At 46.8% G+C, this 13,713-nt stretch overlaps 1 protein-coding gene across 1 annotated transcript in view; it reads right to left on the reverse strand.

The window, feature by feature from the left end:
• The window catches only part of LOC110333829 (tubulin beta-2B chain-like), a 3,100-nt gene extending 1,180 nt beyond the window's left edge, over nucleotides 1–1,920 (reverse strand). Inside the window, 4 exon segments of the mRNA XM_021215566.2 lie at nucleotides 2–96; nucleotides 439–549; nucleotides 825–933; nucleotides 1,736–1,920. Of these exon segments, the coding sequence (XP_021071225.1) occupies nucleotides 2–96; nucleotides 439–549; nucleotides 825–933; nucleotides 1,736–1,792 (372 nt within the window). The 5' untranslated portion in view covers nucleotides 1,793–1,920.
• Nucleotides 1,921–13,713: the final 11,793 nt, after the last annotated feature.

The following is a 13,713-nucleotide window of genomic DNA, read 5'->3' on the forward strand; positions in this document are numbered from 1 at the left end:
CTGACTCCTTCCTCACCACGTCCAGGACAGAGTCCACCAGCTCGGCCCCCTCTGTGTAGTGGCCCTTTGCCCAGTTGTTTCCTGCACCACTCTGGCCTGAAAGAGCAAAAGTGGATTAAGTCAGCCATGATTGGGAAAATTCCTTCTTTAAAAAAAAAAAAAAATCACCTCTCGGATAAGGCTATTTCAAATTACTAAATGACCAATAAATATTAAAACAATAAACTATTTGGTTATCAATACAATTATAAATGAGTGGACAGAGCACACCCGGCTTTGAAAAAGCTAAGATAAAATTGCCTAAAAGCCTGAACTAAGGCTTAGGTGCCTCACTCCTGAATGCTATTTATGCTCCCAATCGATCACACTTCTCCACCCTTTGTGCTAGTGATAATTAGCACCTTGTGCTCTTCTGTCTCAGCTATGCCACATACTCACCGAACACGAAGTTGTCTGGCCTGAAGATCTGCCCAAATGGTCCAGACCTGACTGAGTCCATTGTGCCTGGCTCCAGGTCCACCAGGATAGCCCTAGGCACATATTTATTACCTGCAGAAGAACAAGAGCTGGCTTAGCTCTTCAGGTAGTATGCTCTATAGAGACGGAGCTCGGTCCCACCTCCTTCCTGATTGGTGGTACCCCCCAAACAAAGAGAGGATCTATTATGACCAAGCTTTCAAAGGGTTTGGTTGGCATAGAAGAGGCTACCCACCCACCCCAAAATATTGGTCGTCCTAAAATAGTTAGGTCACCTTCTCCTGGGTTCAAATAAGAGCAGAGCTTAGGGGTGCCAGAATTGAAGATGGGGTGTTAAAAGTAATTACCAGTTGCTTCATTGTAGTATACATTGATTCTTTCCAGTTGCAAGTCACTGTCTCCATGGTAACTTCCAGTGGGGTCGATGCCATGCTCATCACTGATGACCTCCCAAAACTGTGACATAAAAAGACTGTATTTAGCTATGCACAACCCTACCCCCAATCTCAATAAGACCCCTCCCCCCATCGCCAACAGTTTTAACAACAGGACATTGCAGAAGCTTTAATGAGTGGCATGACCCGGGCACAGCCTTAGGGCTTGCATTGTAGAGGATCAGAAAGTTGAAACTGGGCGGTTTCCCATGAGAACAGCTGCTCTCAGCAGGAGGTGTGTGTGTGTGTGTGTGTGTGTGTGTGTGTGTGTGTGTGTGTGCGTGTGTGTGAAAACAGCCTAAGCTGGGTTTGCAAGTCACAGCCACCACAAACGCGCTGGGACTATAGGCACGAAGAAAAGGGGGCTGGCAGGAAGAGTGAAGCGAGGGAGCTGTAGGGTGATGTTTTAAATTCAAAGCACGTTCAGCGACCGCCTGGCAATCGTTCTCCTCCCCTCCCCCGCAGCTCGCCTGGTGATCAAGAGAGTAAAATCAATTCTCCGGTGTCGCGGCCCCTCCCTAAGACCGGCATGCACAGACTAGCAGACACACCCACGTCTTCTTTTGGCACGCGTGGCTATTAGGGAGGAAAGAAAAAGGGGGCAGCTCAAATTCCTAGTAGTTCCTGGAAAAAAAATGAATGAGACCCTTTTGCTTTAAAGTCTCCTCTGAGACCACGCCCATCCGACTGCACAAAACCGCAAGTCAGGTCCGCCGTTGGCGAGACCAGGTATCTACCTAGAGCCGCGCCTCATTTTGGATCCCACGTATCCCGAGGGGAGCTCCGCTAAGGTCCCTCCTTCACCCCCTAAGCAGTGAACCCACCTTGGCACCGATCTGGTTGCCGCACTGGCCCGCCTGAATGTGCACGATCTCTCGCATTGTGCCTGGTTAGTTTCTTGCTGCCTTGGGTCTGTGTCAGTGGGTCTGATGATCCTCCCCTTCCACACCCACTGCTGGGTCACCAGGAACTTACTCCGGAACCGACGGGCTGAGGGCGAGGGCCGGGTGGGTTCGGTCTTTTATGTAGGGAGGGTGGGGCGAACCAAACAGACCGCGCCCCCCAGCCAAAGCCCCCAGTCCCGTTCTCGCTAGCGCTCTCCAGGCCGGGTTGACGTAATGCTCTGAGCCCCAGGGATGATCCGGGGGGCTGGACTATGGGCTTGTGGCCAATCAGCGCGGGCGTGAAGACCTTGCGAGGAGTGGGGCTTCTTGGGAGAAGCTGGGGCCTGAGCATTGTCTCGGACTTTAGAAGGGCAAGCTGAGTGTGGGGAACTGGGAACTGGGAGCGTGAAGACTGCGGTAGTGTGGCGGAGCGGGGTGATTTAGTACCATAGGCTGGGGATGGAGAAGGGGCTGCTAATGGGTGGGTGCAGCAGGTGCAGTCCGGTGCAGCGAGTGCGCACTGGAAGGGAGGTTTAGGGTCATTTGCGTTACCTTAGCAATTCCTCTTCTTACTCTGAGCAGGCTTCGCCAAGCCAAAGCACTTGGCGAGAGTAGTGCCCCTTCCTTCATCCCTGGAAGTCAATGTCTGCCCAGGCGCACACGCCCATTACATACAGCTTTAGGAAAAGACTAGTGATCCCAAGAAGCCGAGTGTAATTGGGAAAAAAAAAAAAAAAAAAAAAAAAAAAAACGATCCAAAAGATCATAACTTTGGACACTTTGGAGCATCTTAGACTCGCCTTTGTCTTTATTGACTATGCTTGTTCCTCTGCTCTAGTAGCAGCATTTAGGGGTAGAAGGACCTCTGAGCCTAGCCCTGCCTCGCACACTCTTAAGAATATGCGGTGTTCACAGCCTGATACCAATGACTCCTTTCACCCTGTGATTGGCTTTTGTTCCTCCTGAGTGATGGAGTGGGTGTGGCAGGCCGCAGTGTGTGAACTGTGTTGCGGGCAGAGTGAGGGTGGAGTCCTGGGGGCGGGCCTGTCAGGGAAACAAAGGAGTTCACAAAAGCGTGGGATGTATTCCACAACTGAGTGTTCAAAAGCCAGCCAGGCGCTGTCCTTCCAGTGTTTAGTTCATTCGTTGTTAGGAAAGAAGGTTCCGAGGACCTTCGACTCCTAGACCATTCTTATCTTCATTTGCTGGACTACGAGGTCCCAGCCTTGATGCTGCAGATGAAGAGTAGGGGGACACGCCTAAAAACTGCAGCGCAGTGAGCTAGCCAGAGACCACCGCAGACTCAGGCTCACTCACATCAGCGCGTGCGCAGACGCGATGCATCCACTCTCCCTTCAAACCCGCATTTTCTAGGTAGAAACCGATCCCTTTGTTACTATCTGTTAGCGTATGTGAGATAAACCTGTGTGCTCTGAGAGAGGAAGAAGGGTGTCAGAGTCTGTTCCCTGCTATCCCAGGTTGAAGGTCACCGCTTCCCTACGCGGGGCTGGTGGTTTAGAAGGTGATGTGACCCCTTTTATTCTCTAAGGAGAGAGGACCAAGTGACTCAGGGTCACACTATAGGGTAGAGCTCGCAGCTGTTGAGCGAGGGAGGGCCTGCTAGAACGATCCGAAGCTGTCATCGCCTCTCCTTTCCGCAAGGGGTGTGGGGGTAGGACGGGTTTTAAACTGAATTCTAATGTACCACGAGAAGCAGCCCAGAACAAAAGCCTTGCCGCCTGGGATTGCCAGGGTGTTCAGACTGGAACTCCATGGCTAGAGTTCGCCCGATACGGTTGCGGATGTTCAGTTCAGGGTAGGTTAAGAGAGAGGCAAGAACAGTGAAGGTGTGCCCACATGCCCAGTAACAGGGTTCCAAGGACACGGACCCTGATTTTGAATTTTTTTCACCCGTCTTCCTATAGATGTAGAAGCGTGAAGAGAGAATACTTAAGGTCACACAGCGAGTTAATGACAGGGTTCGGACTGTCTCCAGGGCGCCCAAGCTTTCAGGGAAGGTGGCTACATTCGGAGCCAAAAGGGCATTGAAGGGTGGCTGCTGCAGTGCTCAGTTGACCTGGAAGTAACACCGAGAGGGTGTCACCAGCACTTCGATTATAGATGCCGCTGTGCAGCGGTCCTGCCTGGCTGCGCCAGCTGTGGAGTAATCCCAGAGCCTCGGGGGCTCAACTCTAAACCCGGTAATCTGAGCCTGCCTCTCTCACCTAATGGGTTCCTCGCTCAGCTTCTGTTTCAGAGCCAGATCTTTGCAAGGTAGCTGATTAAAAACTCTATGATTCTCTACGTGAAAAGGCCTTCCCTCTCGGATTTCTCTTAGCGGAAGAGGTTTGCAACAGTGTGACTGGAAATCGTCCTGAAACCTGGACCGCCCGGGGATCCAGCCTGTTGGTCCCGGATCAGCTTTCCTTTCTTGCATTTTGCCTCGTTGTCCCCACAGGACTTGTCTCTGGGTTTACGGTGCTTCGCATTTTAAATTTTTGCAAAGAGCTGCGGGGTGTGTGTTGTGTGTGTGTATGTGTGTGTGTGTGTGTGTGTGTGTGTGTGTGTGAGAGAGAGAGAGAGAGAGAGAGAGAGAGAGAGAGAGAGAGAGAGAGAGAGAAATATTGACAACAGCTTCGTCTTTCCCTAGAGGCTTTACATTCATCTTCGAACTTAATAAAAAAGAGGGGCCTTATTTCATATAACTCGAAGGAAGAGCTACTAGGAAGCAAAATCAGATGGGTGCCCAGCGTTGGTTTTTGCCTCTTTATGTTAGATTCTTCTCCCTCTATGTCAACACCAGACCCGACAGTTTTAAGGCAATGTATTTCATGATCTTTATATACCAATTAATTTTAATGATGCATTAATCTTCAAAAGGCAGGTGCAGAAGCGTCTCCGTGCAAAATCAAAACGAACATTTGTTTCATACAGGGAGGGACCTAAACAGTCACAATGATACGTGCTTTTACAAACGTCAGATTATTTTCAAGGGCAAATCCCCAACTGTGCATTTATTATACACAAAGGGTCATTGTTTTAAGCAACTGAAGAGGTTGGATAGAATGGAGATTTTTTTTTCATAAATACAAGGTAAAATTCAAAAATGTTTTCTTAATGAAAAATGTATTTTGATCCATTTTTTTTCTTTGAAATCATGGGACATTAGTTCAGGATTTTTGCCCATAGCTAGCCTATATTCACCACTTAAAGTGCAGTTCACCACCCCCACAGCTGAGATGTATGCGGTTTCCTAGGCAACACACATTTTGCCACTGAATGAACAGGAATTGAAAAAAAAAGACTGCAAAGGCTGCAGGTCCCTGGTTATTTCTTCCCCCCACCCCATCCGCCCTTCTCATTGCTAGAAATTTTAGAAATATTGGCAAGTTGTTATTCTAACCTTTATGTAAAAGAGCCAAATGCCCAGAGAATTGGACCTAGAAAGGGGTTGCAGCCACATATAGTAGCCGTGGGTGGGCACTAGGAAAGGGCTCCTGGGCCATCTCTGGTCAGCCTGCCCAGAGTTCACCCTCTGATTCTCTCCTTTTTCCCCTTCCCTCTTAGAAACGTAGCTATTGTGCTGCACAGCGCTGTCCAGAGCTCTAGAATGAAGGCGCTACTTGGGTGGAGGGCTCCGAGCCCCCTGACCTCCTGCTGCAGTGGGGTTCTGTTAGGGATCAGCCACTTTAGGCAACAAAAGACTGGGATCTGCAGAGAAAATTCCGCATCTTGAATGCAGCAAAAGCATGCGGGCGCCTGCACCTTGGTCTTTGTTTCTCATGGGGCTGGGTGTTTTCCCATGGCCAGTGCTCATGAATTTGAATTTTAAGATCCTCCATCCAGTCATCAAGCCTTTCACAAAAGAGGGTTGTCTTCCTTGTCAAGCAAATCAGCAGGAGGAGGGGAACCCCTGATTTTCCAGGGCATCCGTTCCCTTTCAAGGGCTGCCTCCCCCCTCCCCTCCTCCAATCCTTTTTTTTTTTTTTTTACATAAATAGTTTGGTTTTGGCTAATTTTTTTTTTTTTTTTTTTTAATTCTTCAACCTGGAGCACAGAGAAGCACAGAATTGTTCCCAGTGCATCCCGGTAAACTGCATTTCCATAGTGCAGAGTCGTCCTGGGAAGAATACAAGAACCAGAAGTACTCAAATGGAGGCATGCTAGAACTCAGACAGCCTGCCTGTGTAAGTAGGTGCTGTCTGTGAACGCCATCAGTGTGAAAACGGATCCCTTTTTAAATGGTAGAGTACACAGCAGAAGACAGAATGGGGGAGCCATTTTAAGTGAAGGAGGCAGATTGCTGTAGTATCAGTGTGACCGTAGGCTGCCACCCACATTGTTCCACGAGCAACTGCTGTTTGGCAGTGTCTCCAGAGCTCACGGTCTCTCCAAAATCTACCACAGAACTTTGCTTGTCGCCTAAAATGATAATATACATACACGCTAACCCCTCTGCCCTTTGCCCTAGTGAGCATGCGCTGGAACCTCGCAGCAAATCAGTCTCTGCTTCATTTCCCAATTGGTGGCTACTCATAGTCACACCATGGTTTAAATTTTATTTTATTTTATTTGTATTGTTTTGCTTTTTTGAGACAGGGTTTCTCTGTGTAGCCCTGGCTGTCCTGGAACTCAATCTGTAGACCAGGCTGACCTCGAACTCAGAAATCCACCTGCCTCTGCCTCCCAAGTGCTGGGATCAAAGGTGTGCGCCACCACTGTCCGGCAATTTTTTTTTTTTTTTCATGAAGAAGTTATCTGAGAGAATTTGATGCTCCTTCTAAAGTAGCTTTTTGAAAAGGAAACATATTAGAAGGTTTAGTCTGGTATGCATATTCTGTTGAGGTTTGATCTGTTGCTATGTATTGCAATGCTGAATTCTGTACCAGAAGGTCTAAGTCTACAAATTCTCACACTTATCTGCCTTTGTTGTGCACACCTTGCTCCTGAGTACACTGTTGTTCTCTTCAGACACACCAGAAGAGCACATTGAGTCCTGTTGCAACACCTTGCTCCTTAATTTAAGTACATGTGGTAATGCTAAACATATGCACTGGTTACCTCAGGGATGAGAGATTCTCACACAGACTAAGTAATGTTATTTAACCTCGCCCCCCCCCCAAGCCAACTCTGATTGGTCAATAAGGATGCCTACAGCCTATAGCTGGGCAGAAGAGAGTTTGAGTTCCCTGGGCTTGGGGTCTGGGGTAGAACCAGGAAAAGAAAATAGAGAGAGGAGAAGATGCAGTGGGGTAGGTAAATCATGAAAACATGGCCATGAGGACTGGTCAATTGGAGTTAGGAGCAGCCCAGATGAAGCATGGCAAGTCATAACTCAGGGTTATTGATAGAGAAGTAGATACTAATAGCTTAGAGGGTAGATATCTGCCCAGTTCTAGTGCTTTAAAGGCTTATCATAAATATAAAGGCTTTGTGTCTTTTTTTTTTCTGGGAACTGAATGATATTGGGGGGGGTAGATACTCTCATATGAGATTAAATATTCTCTACAACATATTTTAATTAAAAGTGTGCCAAAAGTGAAAAAAGAGGAGGAGAATTGAGAACAGGATCCCAAAGAGTTGTCTGTTCAGACACGCATGTTCATGGCAGCGTAGTCCACAAGAACCAAAAGACGTAAGCGCCTTGAGTGGTCATGGGTAGGTAACTAGATAGACAACATGGTCTGTCTGTTTATGTGATGAAATATCACCCAGGCTTTTACAAGAAGTTCTTATTCAAGAATTAATCCTGAGGCCCTATGTTAAGAGTAAATAGCCTGTGATAATAAGACAAAACTGTGTGGTTTCACTCATAGGTGTTACACAGAGGAGTCAAAGACAGAGAGACACGGTAGAATGGGGGTCCCCAGGGATTGCAGAGGGCAAATGAGGGTTATTTAATAAGCAAAGAGTTTCAGTTTTGCAAGACAGTCACACCACTGTGAACATATTATCACTCCCTTGAAACTGGTCCCAAGATGCCCCCACACAGGACATGGGAATCCTCAGGAGCTCAAGGCTTTTTATAGGTAGAGTAAGACTTGCAAAAGGCCCACAGCCATCCTCCCATGTCTTTAAGTCATCTCTGGAAGACTTATATTATTTAATAAAAGTAAACGCTCCCAGTAGGTTGTTGTAGGGTGGGGGTGGGGGAGGCTTTGGTGTGTGTTCAGCAGACACAATTTCTTAAAAAAAAAAATAGGGAGCAAAGTCACTCATGGATCATTGTCTGCCACGTGCCTCATTTTTGATGAAAAATCATTGGGGCACAGCTGTGGCTAAATTCTGCTGGAGAAACTATCGAGAAAAAATACTATGATACTCAACGACCGACCTCTATGAAGAGAAATATTAATTTTTTTTTGTAAAAGAAGCAAATCCACCAGCAGCAGAATAGGACAATATTTGTCAGGAAGGGCCAGCTGCAGAGCCATGCAGCCTTACAAGCAGGGATGCGAAGACACCGGATTCGTTATGGCCAACAGAGAAGACACTGCAAACCCCAGATTGTGCCTCATGGCAAGAAAACTCACAACAGCTGCTCTGTTGTTCTCGCTATAGCAGACAGTGAACCACGCCAGCCTGTGTGGGGAGTGGAGGAAGCCCTGAGCATGTGAAGTCCAGAGTGGATGTGTGTAGACATGAGCTGGCTATGCCAAGGACCCCAGTGTCTCAGTCCCACTTGAGTGGCAAAGTCTTACCTGGGTGAGGCTCAGGGGAATGCCAGACTACCCCCCCCCCCCCCCCGTCCATGTGTGGATGTTGGCAGTGTGTGCAGAAAATATCTCCCAAAGCTTTGCCACCGCACAATGTTAATTGAAGACTGCTCCCCTACAGAGATGACACCTACAGAGATGAGCAAAACCTGCCTTCTTGATTCAGCTGTATACCATAAATCCTGCCTCCATATTCAGCTAATATGCAATTACCCCACCTCTGTCTTCAACTGTATATAGCAAGCACACTGAGTTTCTAGGCTGCTGCAACTCTTCCATCAAGGAATCCAGTCCACCTGATCCTAGCTCTTCTGTCTATGTGTCTGTCATTTTGTCAATCTGTCTTTTCTCCATTCCCTCAATGCCCCAGTCAGACCAAATTCTGAGAGCTATGCAACGATGTAGCAAGCCTGGGAATGAAATGAATACAATTTTACCAGAGACTTTCAGAGAGAGCCTTTCTACCTTCTCTGCTACTGGTAGGAAGGACACATAAACTCTGCCCATCATCCACAGAAGTGATGTGTCACAGTTCTAAGTTCACTGGTTTGTTATGGAAGAGTGGTCGCACAAAGGGCTGAAGGATGGGCTCCAGTGTGGTTCTTGGTTGTCTAGATCAAAATATGCCTAGAACATGGGCTCAAGAAACTTGAGCAATAAACTCAAGAAAGCTCTGCCCTCTTTCAGTGATGAATGGGAAAAGTAACTTGTGTTGGAGACCCTGGCCTACTGCCAGTGTCCAACAGGGAAGAATATTTATGGAGTCCTCAGCATAGTGGGTTCCCAGGCCTCTCTAACATTTGTGTCCCCTGAATTCCTGCTGGGCTCCTCTACTTAAAGGGCTGTGCATGAGTGACTTGGGCTTTCATGGGGTCACTGGGGCTTCTATTCCTGGGGAAGTGAATGATAAAGGCAGGTGTTGTGATTCTGACCAGAGATTCCCCTTCTGCCTTCTTCCCACCCAGCGCTGGGGGATTCTTTGGATCATCTTTTGAAAGACTCCTATTGAATGTTCCCAGGCTCTGGAGATGCCCCTGTTCTCACAAGTGGCTCACAGGACTGTTCACAGGCTCTCTGTTTGCTGCTATTTGGATACAGGTCGAGTGTGTGCTCCAAAGGTTCGTGTGCCAGATGCCTGGCCCTCGATGAGATGATGTTCAGGTGAGGGTACCTTTGAGGGATGGGTGTAAAGTGAGTGGTTGTTGTGAGCCTAGAACACAGAAGAGATTAATTCTCTAGGGACCCCAGTTAGTTCCCCCCAGCACAAGTTGTAATATATGAGCCTAGCCCTTGAAGCCCTCGGGATTCCCTGTCTTATCAGCTGATCATATCCCCATCAAGGTGCCACTAGCTATGCTATTTACTCAGAGAGTCCTCACTAGAGCTGTACAGTTGCAGGCAGCATATTCTCAGACCTCCAGACTATGAGCCAAAGAAATCTCTTTTCTGAATAAAACACCCAGCCATTTTATAGAAAAACAGAAAATAAACCAACACACCTATTCATCAAATAAATTTCCATCTCATTGAGCTTCTTATTTACTTCATCTTACCAAAAATTGTATATCTTTAGTCACAAGTGAAGATCCTGAAGATAAACCATCTTCAGGATTTTCTGTGTTTTCAATGATTACAACACCAATAGTTAACAAACTAGACGTTATGAATACATCATGAGAATAATGTACCTTTAACCAATACTTTTAAAGTTCAAAATTATCAAGTTACTTCAAAAATTGAGAGGAGAACCATGGTTCTGTTGTAATTTGAAGTACAGTTGGGAGTTCCTTTGATTAATATTAATTTCCTCATTCAGGAATCAAATGATCTGAATTCCATTACCAGGAATTTGTTCTTGTGTACCACACATGCTTGTATCCTGGAAACCTATCCGAACCATGCTGCTCCTGAGAAAGAAAACCCAGTGCCTATATTGTCTTTAAAGTGTACTGCTCAGACCCAGTTTTTATCATGATCAGAGATCCCAGGAAGTAAAAAACTATCCTGAAATGGGAGCTGAGACTTGCTCCTAGTGCCCACAAGCCACTGTGATTCCAGGCTCAGGACCAAGCACAATTCTGTAAGATTAAACACCTCCCAAGACTCACAGGAAGACTCGATCACAAAGTGTGGACCGTTATTTGGCGATGAATCCTCTGAGGAGGACTCCAAGTTCAGTCATGAGAGTGGGATTCCCATGATGAGACTGGTGACTTTCTAAGAAGAGGAAGAGACGTGAGGTGACATTATTTTTCGGTCTCGCCATGTGATGTGCTCGGTGTGTGAGATAGAGCACAAGGCCTTTGTCGTCTATTGTTTTGAACAGAGATGCTTGTACCATGACTTTAGGATGCTCCGCCTTCAGAACTATGAACCCAATAGCCCTCTTTTTCATGAAGATCTAGCCAGTCTGTGATGTTCACTCATATCAATAGAAAATAGACTCATATTCGATCTACACTGTACTGGTGCCCTCCTGAATGGACAAAGGGAAAAGATCTGGTTGACATTCCAAAACAGAAGCCTTCAAAGTGCTGTCCTCTAGCCAGCCATGTGGAAATGTCACTGTGGCACATAGAATTCACCTAACAAATAGTCACCAGGTGTTGGTCTCTGTCCTGTGTCCCAGCAAGGCAGCGGTGACCAAACCAAACACCTGACCTCTCCTGACTTCACGCTGCAACTGAGGTGTGGTGTCAGAAAAGTAGAGTTTCTTGGGGCTGTGGCTTAGATCAGTCCTGCCTATTTATTTCCCTATTCTTTAGGGTTTTTAAAATCATAGCTTTATTCTTTCTCATACCTTCCTCATTTCTCTGCTAAATAGTGTAGTGGGCCCAAGTAATTAAAGGGTTCAGGTGATTTTGATGGCACTGTAACAAAAAGTGTCTATGATGGCTTGTTAGAGAAGGTGCCGTCAATGTTGTCTGAGTCACACTGACACTCTGAGTATTGACACTATTCCATCCCCACCCCACCCCATTTTCATTCTTTTCCTCATCTCAGTTTTCTGTTCTCTTTATTTCTTTCTTTCTCCCAATGACCCCAGACCACCTGATCCAGGGAAAAGAAGTGACTGACTCTGGGAAGAAGATAAAACTCAGCGCCTTTAATCTTTGTAAGAGCCTCAATAAGGAGGCTCTGCATCCGAAGACATGTTGGAAAAACTAAACAGTGCTTACCATCACCCTTTAGCCAAGCACTGTGGTACATGCCTGTAATCTCAGCACTCAGAAGGCTGAGGCAGAAGGATCCTAAGTTTGACACCAGTCTGGACTATATACCAGATCCTAGCTCAAAACAACAACAAAAAAATTACTCTTTAATGATATAAAGTCTTCCCCCTGGATTTCTCTATGTTTCCCACAGCACAGAAATACCACACAAAAGATCAAAGGTATGTCCACTTCCCAACATACAAACCTATTGTCAAGATCACCACCCATGCCGAGGAACGATGGCCACTGAGCTGGCTACTCCTTTTACCGTGACAATTTGATTTTAGAACACAGCAAGAAGCTGCATGATTCACTCCAAGGAGCAGCCCACCCAGTTGCCTTTCTCAGCCTCTCACAGACTTTCCACCTTGGACAGGCCACCCACCTACATAAGGCTCCCTGTGAATGGGAATAGTGATGTGCTTCCCACCTCCTCTCTCACCCCACAGAGGAGCTGTGGGGACAAGCTGCAATCGTGCCACCATGAACTCTTCCAAGGCTGACCCCGCACGAGCCCAGGCTGCCGTTACAGGAGTGCGGCCACACATTAAAGGCGGACTCTCACCTCCTTGACCTTTTGCATCCTGTGTTCTTTCATGCCCCTCACCTCCACCAGTGGTGCTTATTCTGGGGTTGAACAGTTGTTCCCTGAGTATTATTGAATTCTGCCTGCCCCCTGTCTTATAATTATTCACCTTTTGCTTTTGGGTAACTGGCCAGAGGAAGAAGGTCAGCATGTTGTCTTATTGTACTGGACATTCTGTTGCTGTTACTTTGCACTCTCCAGCCACAGGAGATACTGTGATGTTAATGGGTTGGTTGGTTGGTTGGTTGGTTTGAGATTTGTTCTGTCTTGTTTCATTCATTTAATTTTTTTGAAGTAGGCTTTTACTATGTACCTAGCCTGAAAGACCTTTCTTTCTGCCTTAGCCCCGAGTGCTGGGATTACAGGCGTACACTACCTGTCTTAGTTTATTTTTTATTGCTGTCATAAAAACACTGACCAAAAGCAACTTGGGGAGTGTCACAACCTAGTTGTGGTTTTTATTGTTATGATAAACACCATGGCCAAGCAAAAGCAAAGTTAGAGAGGAGAGGGGTTGTTTGGCTTACACTTCCACATCTCAGTCCAACAGTGAAGAAAGTCATGCAGGGCAAGGACCCGGAGGCAGGAACTGATGCAGAGGCCATGAAGGAGTGCTTCCTACTGGCTTCCTTCCCATGGCTTGCATAGACTGCTTTCTTATAGAACTCAGGATCACCTGCCCAGGGATGGTACCACTCACCATGGGTTGGGCCCTTCCCCACCAATCACTAATTAAGAAAATGCCTTATAGCTGGATCTTATAGAGGCATTTTCTCAATTGAAGTCTTGTTTGTACCAGGGTGTGAGAAAGGCAGGGTATCGGCTGCAGCCACTGTGGAGCCTGTCTCTGTTCTCACAGGAAGCATTCACTTTGGGCTTCCCGCTGGAAATCTGTATTTTTTTGGGGGGGGGGATTGTTTTTAAGATTTACGTATATGAGTACACTGTTGCTGTCTTCAGACACACTGGAAGAGGGAATTGGGTCATTGAGCTGTATTACAGAATTGAACTCAGGACCTCTGGAAGAGCAGTCAGTGCTTTTAACCACGGAGCCATCTCTCCAGCCCCCTGCTGGAAATCTTTTTTTTTTTTTTTAAATTAGGTATTTTCTTTATTTACATTTCAAATGTTATCCCCTTTCCTAGTTTCCCCTCTGAAAATCCCCTTTCCCCTCCCACCTCCCCCTGCTCCCCAACCCACCCACTCCCTTTCCTGGTCCTGGACTTCCCCTATACTGGGGCATGGAACCTTCACAGGACCAAGGGCCTCTCCTCCCATTGATGACCGACTAGGCCATCCTCTGCTACATATATAGCTAGAGCCACAAGTTCCACCATGTGTTTTCTTTGATTGGTGGTATAGTTCAAAGGAGCTCTGAGGGTACTGGTTCCTGCTGGAAAT

Source organism: Mus pahari, chromosome 16 (genome assembly GCF_900095145.1).
Source record: "Mus pahari chromosome 16, PAHARI_EIJ_v1.1, whole genome shotgun sequence".
NCBI lineage: Eukaryota > Metazoa > Chordata > Mammalia > Rodentia > Muridae > Mus > Mus pahari.